The 14,289-nt window shown below is 42.4% G+C and overlaps 1 protein-coding gene across 1 annotated transcript in view; it reads left to right on the top strand.

Moving 5' to 3' along the window:
- KIF26A (kinesin family member 26A) overlaps nt 1-10,364 on the top strand; it is a 65,957-nt gene extending 55,593 nt beyond the window's left edge. The window contains exons 10-13 of the mRNA XM_029083986.1: nt 267-3,651; nt 7,122-7,312; nt 8,210-8,360; nt 8,888-10,364. Coding sequence (XP_028939819.1) covers nt 267-3,651; nt 7,122-7,312; nt 8,210-8,360; nt 8,888-9,063 — 3,903 coding nt within the window. The 3' untranslated portion in view covers nt 9,064-10,364. The remainder of the gene's footprint in view (nt 1-266; nt 3,652-7,121; nt 7,313-8,209; nt 8,361-8,887) is intronic.
- Nucleotides 10,365-14,289: the final 3,925 nt, after the last annotated feature.

The following is a 14,289-nucleotide window of genomic DNA, read 5'->3' as shown; positions in this document are numbered from 1 at the left end:
GAAAACTGTTGAGGAGCAAGGCAGTGCATAATATTTAATGGAAATTATCTGAAGAGGTGTGATTGCTGTATTACTTCTAATACAATAAAATCTATGTAGCATGACCTTGCTGTTTTGAATCACACTCTTAACATTTTTTCCACTAGGTGTAGTTGTGATAGTATACACAAAACACAGAGTATATACCTTTTAATCAACTATATACACATATATATACTTATAAATCCATTAATATTAATAACTTTTCCCTTATTGATAATTTGCAGTATGCATCCAGTTCGTCTGGAGGAGAGAGTTCATGTGAAGAAGGACATGTCCGAAGACCGCCCCATTTACGACCGTTTCACCCACGAACTGTTGCCCTTGACCCTGACCTTCCTGTTCTGAGTATATCTAGTGATCCTGATTATTCTTCCAGCAGTGAACAGTCTTGTGATACTGTCATCTATGTTGGTCCCAATGGTGCAGCTTTGTCTGACAGGGAATTGACAGATAATGAAGGTCCTCCAGAGTTTGTTCCCATAATCCCATCCCTAAACAAGAAGAGAAGTAAAGACAATTCTGCTATTGGTAGGAGTTCTGACAAGGACCATTTTAAATGCAACACTTTTGCTGAACTTCAAGAAAGGTTAGAGTGCATTGATGGAAGTGAGGAACCCATCAAATTTGCTTGTGGAGAAATCTCTGTTGCGTCCAATTGTAGTCCAGTCCCTGGAGGTACAGAAAATGCACAGTCTAAGCTGATAAAGGAAAAAATATCTTCTCCTTCAGGAGGATTTAAGAAACCAGTTCCACAAGAAACTTCATCTCCCAAAAAAGGACATAACCTTCCTTTCCAGGCTGTTGTACCGAGGGGTGGCAATGGCAATTGTCATGAAAAGAGCACACCTCACTTGAAAACAGAGCTTTCCAAGCTGCATAGTAGAGCTGACAACAAAATAATAGACTCAGTACTGGAGGGAGAGAGAGAGACAATCACCGATTCCCTGCAGTCCTCAAGGTGTAGCCCTTCAAGGAATCCGGAGCAAAATAAGGCCACAGCTGAATGTGTCATTAAGGAAAAGTCCCTGTACATGAAGAGACCCTTGCCAAGCCCAGCACCTCCACCTCCACAGCAGAAAGAGCATGTACCAAGCTCCAAAGCTGAGAATTTGGAGCTGGCCAATAGCAATGCAGTTCGGACTCCTCCTGTGGGAATGAGCAAGCAGATGGGAAACAAACCTGAGCAGAACCCTGTTGGAAGCACGTTCCTGGTTGGTAGCAATGCCCAGAATCAGTCAGGTGCGATAGAGGTACACAGCTTCAGGTCAGCATTCAGAGGGAAATGTTTTGATCGGGATATACTAACCACCACAGTGACTTTGCAGCAGCCTGTTGAGCTGAATGGAGAGGATGAGCTTGTTTTTACAGTGGTGGAAGAACTATCCATTAGTGGGATTATGGATAATGGAAGACCTTCCAGTATCATTAGCTTTAACAGTGACTGCTCCCTTCAGGCCCTTGCATCAGGTTCAAGGCCAGTCAGTATTATCAGCAGCATCAATGATGAGTTTGATGCTTATACCTCACAGGAGACTTCTACTGGTGTAAATATTGATATTGTTGTGCCCTTTGCTAAGGATCCCTTTACCAGCAGCAGACGTTCCTCCATCAGTTCGTGGCTTAGTGAAGTCAGCATCTGTACAATCGAAAGTGATGGAGCCCAGTCTAGTGACAGTTTTGTCGCACAGTCATCTTACAGCTGTAGTAAATCCGAGGAGCCCTTCAACTTGGATTCATCCCATTTATCCACCCCCCTGAAAAGCACTCTGAATGACAGTGGATTTTGCTTCTCTGAACTGGAGAGTGAGAGCTTGAGTTCCAGCAAGCTGTCCTCAGGCATCAGCAAAAGCCCTCAAACCTCTGAAACTACCAAAGCATCTCAGATAAAAAGTGCTTTTTGTGTCACTGATCAGCCCGTAAAAATAAAATTTAGTAATTCTCGCGATATGCCTGTGATAGAAACAATACATTCTAGTCTTCCTAGGAAAACAAAAACTACCTCGTCTCCAATCCACAATAATACTGTCCTCAGCTATAAAGAGCTGCAGAATCCACATGGTATATTTGAAGATCCTTGGCTGTTGCGCACCGATTATCAGTTGGAAGCAAAACCTGCGGACTCGCTGCTGTCTCCAAAATCTCACACATTTGGTACTGAGAAGCAGCCAGGAAAAGCTGCCCAGTATTTTGGCGCAGCACCCAGGCCAACTAAGTCGCAGACGATGCTCGCCTGTTCGCAGAGGGTTGTGGATGGTTGTGAAATGGCCTGTAAATCCTCCAGCGGAGCTGCAAAGAAGTCAGAAGTTGCGATGAAGATGCCCCAGCTGAAGAGAGGAGCTACTACGCTGGGAGTGATGCCAGTGTCACATGCTAACAGTACTTTGTCAGAGGCTGTGACCCGAGGGAATTCGGATGCTCCTTTGGCTACTGGCAGTTTGAAATCATCACTGGGAAAGAAGAACGTGCCACAGAAGTCGACCATGTTGCCCAGGCCAGGTGGGCCAACACCTCCAACACCTCCTGTACGCAAATCGAGCCTGGAGCAGAAACCTGTTGGTCTGGGTAATGGTGGGGGAAAAGCCTCCAGCCTGGACTTTGCCAGAGCTGCCACACCAAAGGCTGAAGATGAAGCAGATTTACGGTTGAAAGCTGGGTCTTACTTCAGTGAAAGTACCAGCAGCAAAATGAACCTGAAGGGTGACCACTCTTTGCCTAAGATGACATCCAGCTTAAAGGCAAAGACGTCGAAGAGCGAAGCTGTGCACCGTTACGGGAGCCACATGTCCCTGGAGAGGTGCGACAGCCTGACGTCGGTTGGGTCCAAAGCAAGCCTGGCGAGGGAGAACGGAAGCGCCAGCAACAGCCGGGCAGGGCGCTCCGTCCCCAGACTGGGGGTCCCCCCTGTTGCCTCTGGGATGGGTTTACCACCACCCTTTGCCACCCCTGCGCCTGGTAAAAACAGCCAGGCAAAACCCACAGCTAACCAGAAGGTACAAGCCAATGGGAATAAAAACCGGGGCCTCTCTGCCAGTGGGTCAAAGTCTCTCAGTTCTTCTGTGAAGTCCCTGGCACAGCCCACGGGGAAGGGCTCTGGCATGGCCCCCAGTGGGAAGGCGGCTCCCCGCTCCGTGCAGCCCGTCAGCAGCAAACCCGGCCGAGGGACCATCATGGGGACCAAGCAAGCCATGAGGGCGGCCAACAGCCGTGTGAACGAGCTGGTGTCGGGTGGCTCTGCCAAGGTGGGCCACTTCCGAGGCTCCACCGACTCTGACAGCGGCAATGACAGTGGCATTAACCTCAGTGATGAGAAGTCGCAAATCCCGGTGCTGCCTTCTCCATACAGCAAGATAACAGCACCCCGGCGGCCTCAGCGGTACAGCAGCGGGCATGGAAGTGACAACAGCAGCGTCCTAAGCGGGGAGCTGCCGCCGGCCATGGGGAGGACAGCTCTGTTTTACCACAGTGGGGGCAGCAGTGGTTACGAGAGCATGATTCGGGACAGTGAGGCCACCGGCAGCGCCTCCTCGGCGCACGATTCCATGAGTGAAAGTGGGATGTCATCGCCAGGACGGATGAGGAGCCTCAAGTCCCCCAAGAAACGGTCAACAGGTAAGAAATGAAGGGGAAGGTGACCAGGTGTCCACTGGCACTCCGCTGCATCCCTGAGGAGGGGGTGTTTTCATGGCCTCTCTGACAGAGAGGGAGAAGAGGTTTGGGGGAAACTCAGAGCTGCATGAGCTGCCTGCATGAGCTTGCGTGTGCACTCATATTGCTGTGACAGCAGCTACTTGTCATTTATTTCACTTCAAAGCTGCAGGTGTGACACAGGTGCTGCGGCGGAGAGGGCAGGAAAGGCGCCGGGTGCCCTGGGGCGCTGGCAGCCTCCCTGCGAGGGAGGAGGCAGCAGATGGCCGCCAGCAGATGTGGGGACGTTCCTTCCTCCCTCAGCAGGGTCAGCAATGGGTGCGGCACCAGAGTGGCCCAAAATAGGAGGGTGTTATGGGTGGGCTGGAAAGAATGAGGGTGCTGGGTAGGCACTGATTATATTTGGTGAGGATCAAGTGAGCACCAGGGAAGACACAGTGAGAGAAGGGCAGTGAGGAGAGGAGGAACTTTGCTGCCAGGCATCTGTGAGGGAATTTCAGTGAGATGGGCTGGGACTGTAATTTGGAAACAAGGGAATAAGCCTGGAGGGGAAAGGAGCATTTGTGAATTAACGAGGATTGCTGAATGTGCGTCAGATTACCCAAAGGTAAGGGTTGGGGCAGAACAGAAGAGTGCGTATGTAAGATACAGCGACTCTTATGTTAATGCTACCAGCTAATTCCAAAAGTATTGTATTGCACTGTAATACTGTTTTTATAAAGAAATCTTAGTGTGTATGTGTGCATACTATAAGCAATAGGAAAACGACTCAGGGGGTTGCTGAGAAGAGGTGGCTCTGGCTCATGTAGTGTGCCAAGGCATCCATGTCCGACCACACCATGCAAAGGTGGGCATACGAGAGCCAGGTCCTCTTTCCTGCTCTGCGGTGCCTTTCCTTATTTCTTTTGCAAGTGGTGCTCATGTAAGTGCTGCTGGTTATAGCCAGCTTCATAATCAGGCTCTTATGACTGCTGTTACAGTATTCATTTTTACAGATCCAGGTTGAAGTCCTGTAGTATCATAAAGAGTCGGTGCCAATCGGTGCCATGTAGCTAATGACCAGCAGCCTCATTCAGCAACCTAAGCGTACTGACTGTTGGAAATACAGTGGTAACTAATATCAGCAATGCGCTGAATCTGAGCGTTTGGTTGGAAAGTGGTAATTATTGCAATACTTGTAGACATCCATGATGCTCAATTCTGGCAATAAAACCAAATGAGTTAAACTGATGTAGATCTCATGGTGTATTCTGGTTAAAGCAACTGAGTAGCTTCAGCAGGTGATAAATCATTTTGGAAACTCAGTGCAACATTTTCTGCAGTTCTCTTTCCATAGCATATCAACCTCTTAAACCTTTCCTACAAATCAATATTAACAGCTGTATAAGTTGCACACATATTGAGAAGGCATTACCCACTGATGGATTTGTATTTGTTTTTGCCCCAGGAACTGATTATAAGGTCTTTAAAAATGACAAACTATTTATTTTTCAAATTGAAATTGCTCTATATCAGTATATTATGTATTACTTTTTTGGAGTGCTGTAGACTTTGAGACAATAATGTGTTCTGTACATGAAATGAGGTTTCCTTGGAAGCTGATGAATTTATTTCTTACAAGAAATGTTTGATGCAGATCCATTATTGGCTAAAATATATTGTAATCTTTGCAGAGTGTTAGAGATTCTTGGAGTAGCTTACGTTGCTCCAAAGTGTGTTGGAGTCATGCAGTCTCTGGATTCAAGGACAGATCCTACTCCCATATATTTCACTGGAAAGCTGGTCCCTTTATCCTTTAACTTCATCCTTGGAGAAATGATGTTGACCCTGGCTGGTACAGTGGAAGGATAGGAAGTTTGTGTGCTGAGTATATGTGTTTGACTGCATCTGTTTGGTGTCGTCTTCAGAGGGATCCTGCTCTCACCAAAGTGGTTACAGGATCAGAGTTAGAGTGGGTGATTTCAGCAGGTAGGACTATAGTGGTGATTCGGGCTAACTGAATTGGGGATGTCAGAATGATGAACAGGTGTTGTAGAAATAGAATCAAGTCTTCCCCTTTCCAAAAAATTCCTGTTGTGATTGTTCTTGTTACTTAGAAATTAGCAAGGATGCAATTAAGAATCAGGGATGTTTTTCTTAAGAATATGTAAAGCAGATAACTCTTCAGGTATCTATGGAGGTGTGTTGCTCTTGGGGATACCTGCTGGGATTTTGTCTCTATTTCATGTTGGTTTGTGACAGGGTTGACCTGAAAGCCTTAGCTTGCACTTCACCCTCCTGTAGAGGTCTCGGCCCCGAAGTTACTTTGGCAGCACTGTCCTCTGAGCAACAGTCTTGTCTGTTTGATGTGCTCCCTTTTGTAAGAAGACTAGAAGAAATAAGACTCCTTATTTCTGAGTTGGTTTTCAATAAGAGGAGGAAATTAGGCACTAAATTTATTATCACCAGTCACCCAAAAGATGTTTTTTTTTGCTGCTACCATGTGACATTTCAGCGTGTTTGTGGTGGCCTTCAGCCCTCCTATTTACCTAGGGATTGGACTGCAGCCTTGTTAACATTGCCTGACCAGCTCTATGCATGTACTCATTCTTGACATACGTAGTGTAAAGGTCAGACTTTTGGGGAATGAGGAATCACAAAAAACTCTGGACACTGAAGTGATAACTCTTACATACAAAAGTACCAGCACTTTTGAAGGACATAAATCAGTCTTTTCTTCATGAAACTTGAGCCCTAGCAGATGCATCAAGGTGTTTGTTTGTAAATCTGTGAACCCTTCTGTTGACGAATTGGTGAGGTTTGTCGTGCTCTGAGCTTCTGAGTGCTGGTGCAAATGGGTGGTGGTAGGCCTCAACATTAGGGGTGGCAGCTTGATTGATTTCTGCCTTCTGAATGTCTCCTAATCCCACAAAGTCATTGAAAACCGCCGGTATTTAGCACCTTAAAACATTGGTAGTAGTTCTGGAGGGAACTGTTTGCTCTTTGCAAAGAGGTAATACAATGAGAGGGATCTTAGATAGCCTTGCTTGACTTTAACTGGAGGAGCAGGAGATTTCCAGACTCATCTGCCACTATCAGTATTGGTTTGAAATTACTTACTATCTCATTGCCATTGCAAGGTATTGAATACCATTGTAGCCCACCAAACTAAAATTAATCCAGGCAAAATATTTGTGCAAGGAGAGAATAAAGTACTGATGCTCAGACATCTGCTTTGGGAGAGGAACTGCTGTTACTCCTATCCATGAACCAAGTGGAACATACTTTGTCAAGGTTGTAACTCATTAGAAGCCTGAGGGTATGCTATTAAAAGAAAAGCATTTCTTCCTAAGTATCCTGCGAACCGAGATCTTTCTTTAATTCATTCAATGCAGTACATTCTGTAGTCTGATAGTCTCTTAGAGTCTGAGGAACGCTTGTCTTTTGTATTTTAGGTCTCCAGCGTCGTAGACTGATTCCGGCTCCGATGCCAGATGCTGCCTCCCTAGGAAGAAAACCCAGTGTCACTGGCCAGTGGGTTGATCTACCACCTTTGCCAGGCACTTTAAAAGAGCCATTTGAAATTAAAGTTTATGAGATAGATGATGTGGAACGATTACAGCGACACAGACAAGAGGAAACTGAGGTCAGTACATATTTTACAAGAACTGTAGACAACTTAAATTACAGTACACAGGCAGAATCCTTGCTTGAATGCTGGAATGGTGTTCAGGAAATTGATTGCAATTAAAGCACTATAATTATTAATTTTACAATTCATATGTTGGGGTACCCATAACACAGAAAATGAAAATGATTGCTGTCTAAAATTAATTGTGTCTAACATGACTGATGGTGTAAATGGAAGTTACCAATGAATACATTATGAGAAGACTTTATCATCTTAGCCTGGCTGATGAAACCTTACAGCCTCCCTCAACTATAGGGTCATTAACTCTTTATGTAAATGACAGGATTCTATTAAATCAGGGATGCACTGAGTTTAATTTACTTATAATTGCAAAACACTTCAGCTAATTCTATTTTGGAGACCAGAATTCTATATTCTTCTGATGCCTTTTTCCCATTTCTTTCATAATAGCCTTTCCAGGATGTTGAGAAGGTAGGAATGCTTTTAAGAAAATAAGAATTTGTATATTTTAGGATTAAATATAACTCTCACATTATTATTAGTCTGTGTTTATCATTTTCACTGCTGGAAAAAAAAAAAATTCCTCTACAAACAGTAGCAATTTTAGAATGTATTAGAGATGTTTACTAATTCAGAGAAGTGCAACAAATGCTTGAATGATGTAGCATGCTGTTCCTCTAAGATTAGAAACCATTAATGTAAACTTTAAAAAAACCCCCTAAACCAAACAAACAAAAAACCCAACCAAAACCCAAAAAACCCACCAACCCCACAACCACACAAAACAACCCACCTGCTAGAAGTAATGAGCTGAGAGCAATTTTTGTCAGACTTTTGGAGATCAGCTCATAACAGGCAATTTCATGGAATAGTCTTTCTGTGTCTTAAAAGGGGCTGATGTATTTCCATACCAAGCTGAAGATACTAGAAAGGCGCCAGCAGCGAATCAGAGAAGTAAAGGCAAAACATGAATTTTTGAAGGAAGAGTTGGAAGAGACAAAGTGCAGGTTGATGATGGATCCAAATAAGTGGAAAGAAGACTGTAAGTACTTTGCAAAAACAGCAGTATGATCAGCATGTAATAAATTTTCAGCATGTGAGCAGTCCCACTGAAAAAGTTAAGCACTTCCTGAGATATTTTGCTGAACTGAACCCTAAAATACTCTGTGAATCCATTTGTATTTCTGTGACACAGGATTTGTTCAGTGCTGAGTAGTACTGGAAGTGAACAAAAAACCCCCTCCAAACTAACCAGAAGAGAATATCAAAACAATGCAGAGACTCACTGTGATGCTTGTTGATATTAAATATTTATATAACCTTTTATTATCCTTCTTCTGAAAGAAGGAAAAAAATGTTTCCATATCCATGTTGTAGCTGGGAAACTGAGGCATGAGATTTGTTCACAGACTGAGTGCTGTGCTTAACTGAAGCCTCAAGGTAGAGTTTTGCATCAGCTAAACAAAGTGAAAAAATTTCTTCATTCAAGAGAAACAAAGTTGTACTCTGTGATAGAATAATGTTTTGCTGTGAGCTGTTTCTCTTACTCACTAACTTTTTGTCTGACAGTTGAAGTGGATCCTGATCTTGATAAGGAGTCACAGGAGTACCTGGAGGCACTGGAACAAGTGACAGAGGAACTGGAGCAGTGTGTTAATCTGTGTAAGTCACGTATCATGATAGTGACGTGTTTCGATATTGGAATAACAGATGCACAAGATGGAGTAAGGGAAGTGGAGGTTTGAAGAGAGGTTTTTCAAGGGACTGAAGGATGTGAAGCTGGATCGTCTGACATGAAGATGTAAAGAGATGGAGTAGCTGGGAAGTGAAGGAGGAAAGGGTGAAGACTAAAAAGCAACAATGAATGTTGTAAGAGAAAGAAACAGCTGAGGGACTGGAATGTTCATAAATCATTTGGTGCCTCAATGTGACCTGAACTGTACGAAGATAAAAGTAGGATCAAGTATTGCTTCTACCAGAGGGAAGCAAAGAAATTTAGTACAAACCAAGATGCTAATTAACAAACAAACATACAATGGAAGTGCCTTTAAAGTTAATTTGATTTTCATTTTTGTATTTGGTGCTAGAATTAAAGCCAGCAAACCTAAGCAGACCACAAAATGTATTCCTATGAAATATTTTATACTGTATAGTGTATTTATGACTATATGTAAAAAACAAACAACATTGTAGCAAAAGCAATAAGTAAATTATGTTTTCATACCTGAACTTGCCTTCTTGTTTCATAGAAAAGCTGTTTTATGTAGCAGAATTAAAATTGTATTATAATTGTTTTCTTGGTTAAGGTTCAAGATATTTTTATGAACATTTATCTATTGAAAAGTTGTATTATGGCATTTTGAGATGATTGTTTTACCTTCAGGTTTTGTATTATTACTTTTTCAGATCAAAATAAATGTTTGTTTTCCATTTTATATATACATATATAGATATATATTAACTGCTTACCTACTTGCTTGGTTACTAACCTCACTTATCACAGACCTGGTCTTTTTGGAGTCATAAACTTAATGTGAGGAAGTCTACAAAGGGCACTGTGGTTTGTTTTGGTTTTTCTTTTTTCCTCTCTGACTGCAGGAATTGAGAATTATGTTTATTACCAAAACCATAAAACAAACAAACAAAAAAAAGGAACAAAAAGTTTTTGTAAATGTTAAGTTAGGTCCATATTTTTATATAGTTTTGACTATAAATATAGCATTTGCATTTTGAACTTTTAAGACAAATAGTATATCTTTTTACAGTTTTTCTAAGGAAGGCAAACCCTCAGGATCAAGTTTATACATGCTGCATGAGATTTGTGCTTTTTTGAAGGAGGCCACTTAAGTGTGGAAACTATTGATAAATTGTTGCCAAACAAATACTTTTGAAAAGGTTTAATAGTGTATGTAATACCACATTTCATAATGAATCATATTTTCTAATCATCTTCCTTTTTATGGTTTTTTCAAATCCTTTGTACAAATATGTATTATAACAGCTTGCTTCGGTTTTTATCTGTGAATAAAAGATACATCTATTGTTATGATTGCTTCTTGTTATGTATGTGATTTTAATGTTCAGAAGAGAGAGGATGGCCTGTGGTACACTATATTATGTGTCATATTATATTATCTTCTTTGCCCAAGAGAGATACCCGAGAACAGAGTTTTGACATTAGTCATCATAAACCAATTGGGAAAGAGAGACAAAACACCAAAGGGTAAAACAAATAGCAATGATAATACTTGTATTCTCTTAGCACTTCATAGTTTACAGAACAAAGACCTGCGGCTCACATATGTGTTTTCCCCGATGAGACAAAGCAATTAAAAATGGGTCTAAAAACACAAGAAAACTTCAGGAACTGGAATCAAGCCCTGGGCCATGTAGGTCCATCATGGCAAATGACTGCATTCATTTCTCTCTGACACTGCTGCGTTTGCTTTCTGCTTAGACAGTTGCTGTGCCTAGTGCTCGTCTCCCACTGATGCTGGCTACAGTAACTCCAAGCAGAGTTAATCTAAAGCTAGTGCTTCTAATGAAGCCATCTCGAATATTTGCCAGCTATTTGGCCAAATGGCCTGTAACGTGTTAATTTTTCTCCTCCCTCTTTATCTCTTCTTACGTACCCCTAACAGCATGGTGTCCATGCACCAAGTTCTCTTACCCTCACAAGAGGTCTGTGAGAGGGTAGAAATGCTTTCCTCCTCATTCTGCAGCTGGGGAAATGGGAGAGTGAGAGCAAGAGTTTGATGCTTAAATATCTTTTGACTTTGCAGAGGTTACAAAGGATGCCCTGCTCTTATCTACCTCTCTTGTGATTTATCCCTGGAAAAGCATGCACTGCACTTGCTTATTGACATTTGGTACTGTGTTGGGTTGTATGCAGGGGAATGCAGCATATAGAATTTCTGGAGGATCCCCTTGCTGATATCCTTGAATACCAGATATATTTATTAAGTTGTAAATTCCTGCTATATTTACTTTCTGTGTGTGTGCATAAAGTCAGTTTCTTCCAAAAATGGAATCAAAATCATGGAGTGATTCAATATATTGTGGTTCTTTTTCAGAGCAAGGATCAGATAAATAAATACAACCAAAATAAAAAAGTTAACAGCATGCTGGGAGATGAGTATGTCTTAGCAAAGGGGAAAACCTCCAGATGGAGGGCCAAAGGAGAATGTATTTATAGAATCATAGAATGGTTTGGATTGGAAGGGACCTTAAAGATCATCCAGTTCCAACCCCCCTGCCATCAGCAGGGACACCCCCCACTAGACCAAGTTGCTCAAAGCCTCATCCAACCTGGCCTTGAACGTTTCCAGAGAGGGGGCATCCACAGCTTCTCTGGGCAACCTGTTCCAATGTCTCACCACCCTCACAGGAAAGAATTTCTTCCTCATATCTAATCTAAACCTCCTCTCTTTCAGCTTAAAGCCATTTCCCCTTGTTTTGTCATTAACTGCCCTTATGAAAAGTCCCTCCCCAGCTTTCTTGTAGCCCCTTCAGGTATTGGAAGGCCGCTGTAAGGTCTCCCCAGAGTCTTCTCTTTTCCAGGCTGAACAGCCCCAACTCTCTCAGCCTGTCCTCATAGGAGAGGTGCTCCAGCCCTCGGGGCATACTGGTAGTCCTCTTCTGGACTTGTTCTAACTGGTCCATGTCTTTCTTGTGTTGGGAGTTACAGTTAGCTCTCCTCTGAGGTGTTAGGTTTTGCACAGGTACCGTTACACTGTCCCCTGGAGATGCACATCTTAATGCTGCGGCAAGCTGGGTGGACCTGTGCAGCCTCTGAGCCCTGGGCACAGCAGGGCTGGGCTCACAGTCTTTTCGGGGTAGCCTGTAACCTCCTCTTGAATGGACATTAGAGTTTTTTGATTCTTTTATTTGCCAGCCACTTCATCCTCTCCTCAGAGGTCTTTGTTGTTTCTCCCCCATTCTGGCAATATTACAATCCTCTGAAATAAAAATCAAGCCGCTAATCATCCATTGCAATTTTTATAAACCTGACATAAATATTATTTAAATATTCTGCTGTATTGTCTTTGCTGATCAATCCTGCATCCTTCAATAACTTCTCCTTAATTTCTAAGTATGGTTATGTTTTCCACAAAGTACCCGAAGAGACATTTCAGGGCTGCTTAGTTCCATGTCAGCATGGCAATAGCATGCATATTAAATGCATTTAGCCTCTGGCTTGGTGACACAAAACAAGCCAGAGGTGGAAAATAAGGTGAGGCACTGATAGATGAAATAGATTTTTCCTTATGCAAATTCCATTCTTCATTGGTAGTTGTGAATAGTAAATTATCTTTCATCTCTGAAGACCTCAGAGCTTGTAGTAATCCCTTCTTTTTGGTTACTTTTGCAGTTCTGTCCAGTTAAAATTTATACAAATACATGCTTGTTTTATGATTCAAGCCTATTTTGCAAAAGGCTTAATTATATAAGGTTACAAATGATAATTGCAAAATGAAGCTGAATGCTTTATTTAATTAATCTTCTATTGAGATTTAATGACTTAAGAGAACTATTAAACTGCACACTTGAAGTGATCTTGTCGGGTTTGTTACGGTATCAAATAAAACCTTAGAAACCCACTGGTGATGAAGAACTGCATGAGTTACTTTTGTCAGGGCTAATTCACACTAAAATTCTTTCTCACTTAGTTGCAGATCTTCCCATGAAATCCCTCACCTCCTCCTTGCTGGGGCAACTCTGATGGCCCAATATACCAAGCAGCTCATATCACACTTATTTCCCAGTGACAGGAAAAAACATATTGACAGCTGCTGTTTTTTTAAACCAATGCAATGGTGACTCTAAATGAAGATTAAAGTGTAGGAAGTGGGACATGATTTTCATTTTTCTCAAACCCCACCTCTCACCAGGTTTCACTAACCAGGAAGCCAGAGGTGAGCTGCCTGCATGGGAGGGGCAGGGAGAGGTCCCCACTGCCTCAGTCACAAGATCAGGCACTTTTCGGGAAGATATGAAGTTATTGACTGGACCAGAAACCACATGAGAAAGCAGGAGTCTCATCTGGTGACCCTCATCTGGGACTCAGGAAAGCAAGGACAACCTTGCATTCTGGACATGGCCTCCAAGCTTACTTTTGCATTTTCCCATCCAATGGTCATGGTCCCATATACAAAACTACTGGGAGGTGGGCGTTCAACTCACTTGTTAGAATTTGCAAGTTGGATGGATGAGTTGGAGGGGTCAGTAGGCACTCCTGTAAGCTGTGCTGTTGCTAACCATGTACGAAGCAGTGTACAGCTTACGGGGGCATTGCTACATTGCGAGAAGTCTTTGGAAATGCAGTTATTGCAAACATAGATTCCCTATAGAGAGATCAGATGATATGTAGGTTAAACCTCATTTAATGTAAGTGTAAAACCTTTTTCCTTACAGTGCCTCTGGTCTAACCAGTTCCAGCTAAGGTATTCCTGGGACACTCTAACTGCAGTATGGAAACATCAGTACTAAAAGAGAATGTGATAGAAATAGATTATTTGTTCTTTTCTCAGCATGCAGAAAGTGTTTCATTTATTTCTATTTCAAGGTTCCCATGTATTCTGTTTCTAGTTATAAACCCACGTTTTCCAGTCACTTGCATTTTATTTTTAAAGTTATGTGTGGAACATAACTCCACAGGCAGCTGTTCTATATTGTGAGTTGCCTTTAAGGCAAAAATGTTAGCTATAATATGACCTCTGTATCAGATGTCCAAACTGGCAGAAGTGGACACAAATAAAAAATGGAGCCGTATTTGGGCCTCAGTTCATTAGAGCACTTAGGCACCTGTTTAAGCAAGCAAGTAAATCTGGTTTGTATCCAGCAAAACACTCCAATTTTGGCTTATATCCCACTGACTCGGATTTTTTTGCTCCAGGGCTTCAGATGGCGTAAATTGCTTCAGCAGTGGTTCAGTGGAGCTACCCTGACTTTCACCAGGTGAAGATCCTGCT

This window comes from Antrostomus carolinensis, unplaced genomic scaffold, assembly GCF_000700745.2.
Source record: "Antrostomus carolinensis isolate BGI_N321 unplaced genomic scaffold, ASM70074v2 scaffold2633, whole genome shotgun sequence".
Taxonomy (NCBI): domain Eukaryota; kingdom Metazoa; phylum Chordata; class Aves; order Caprimulgiformes; family Caprimulgidae; genus Antrostomus; species Antrostomus carolinensis.
Note: the sequence above shows the minus strand (reverse complement) of the source record. Positions and strands in the feature narration are given on the sequence as shown.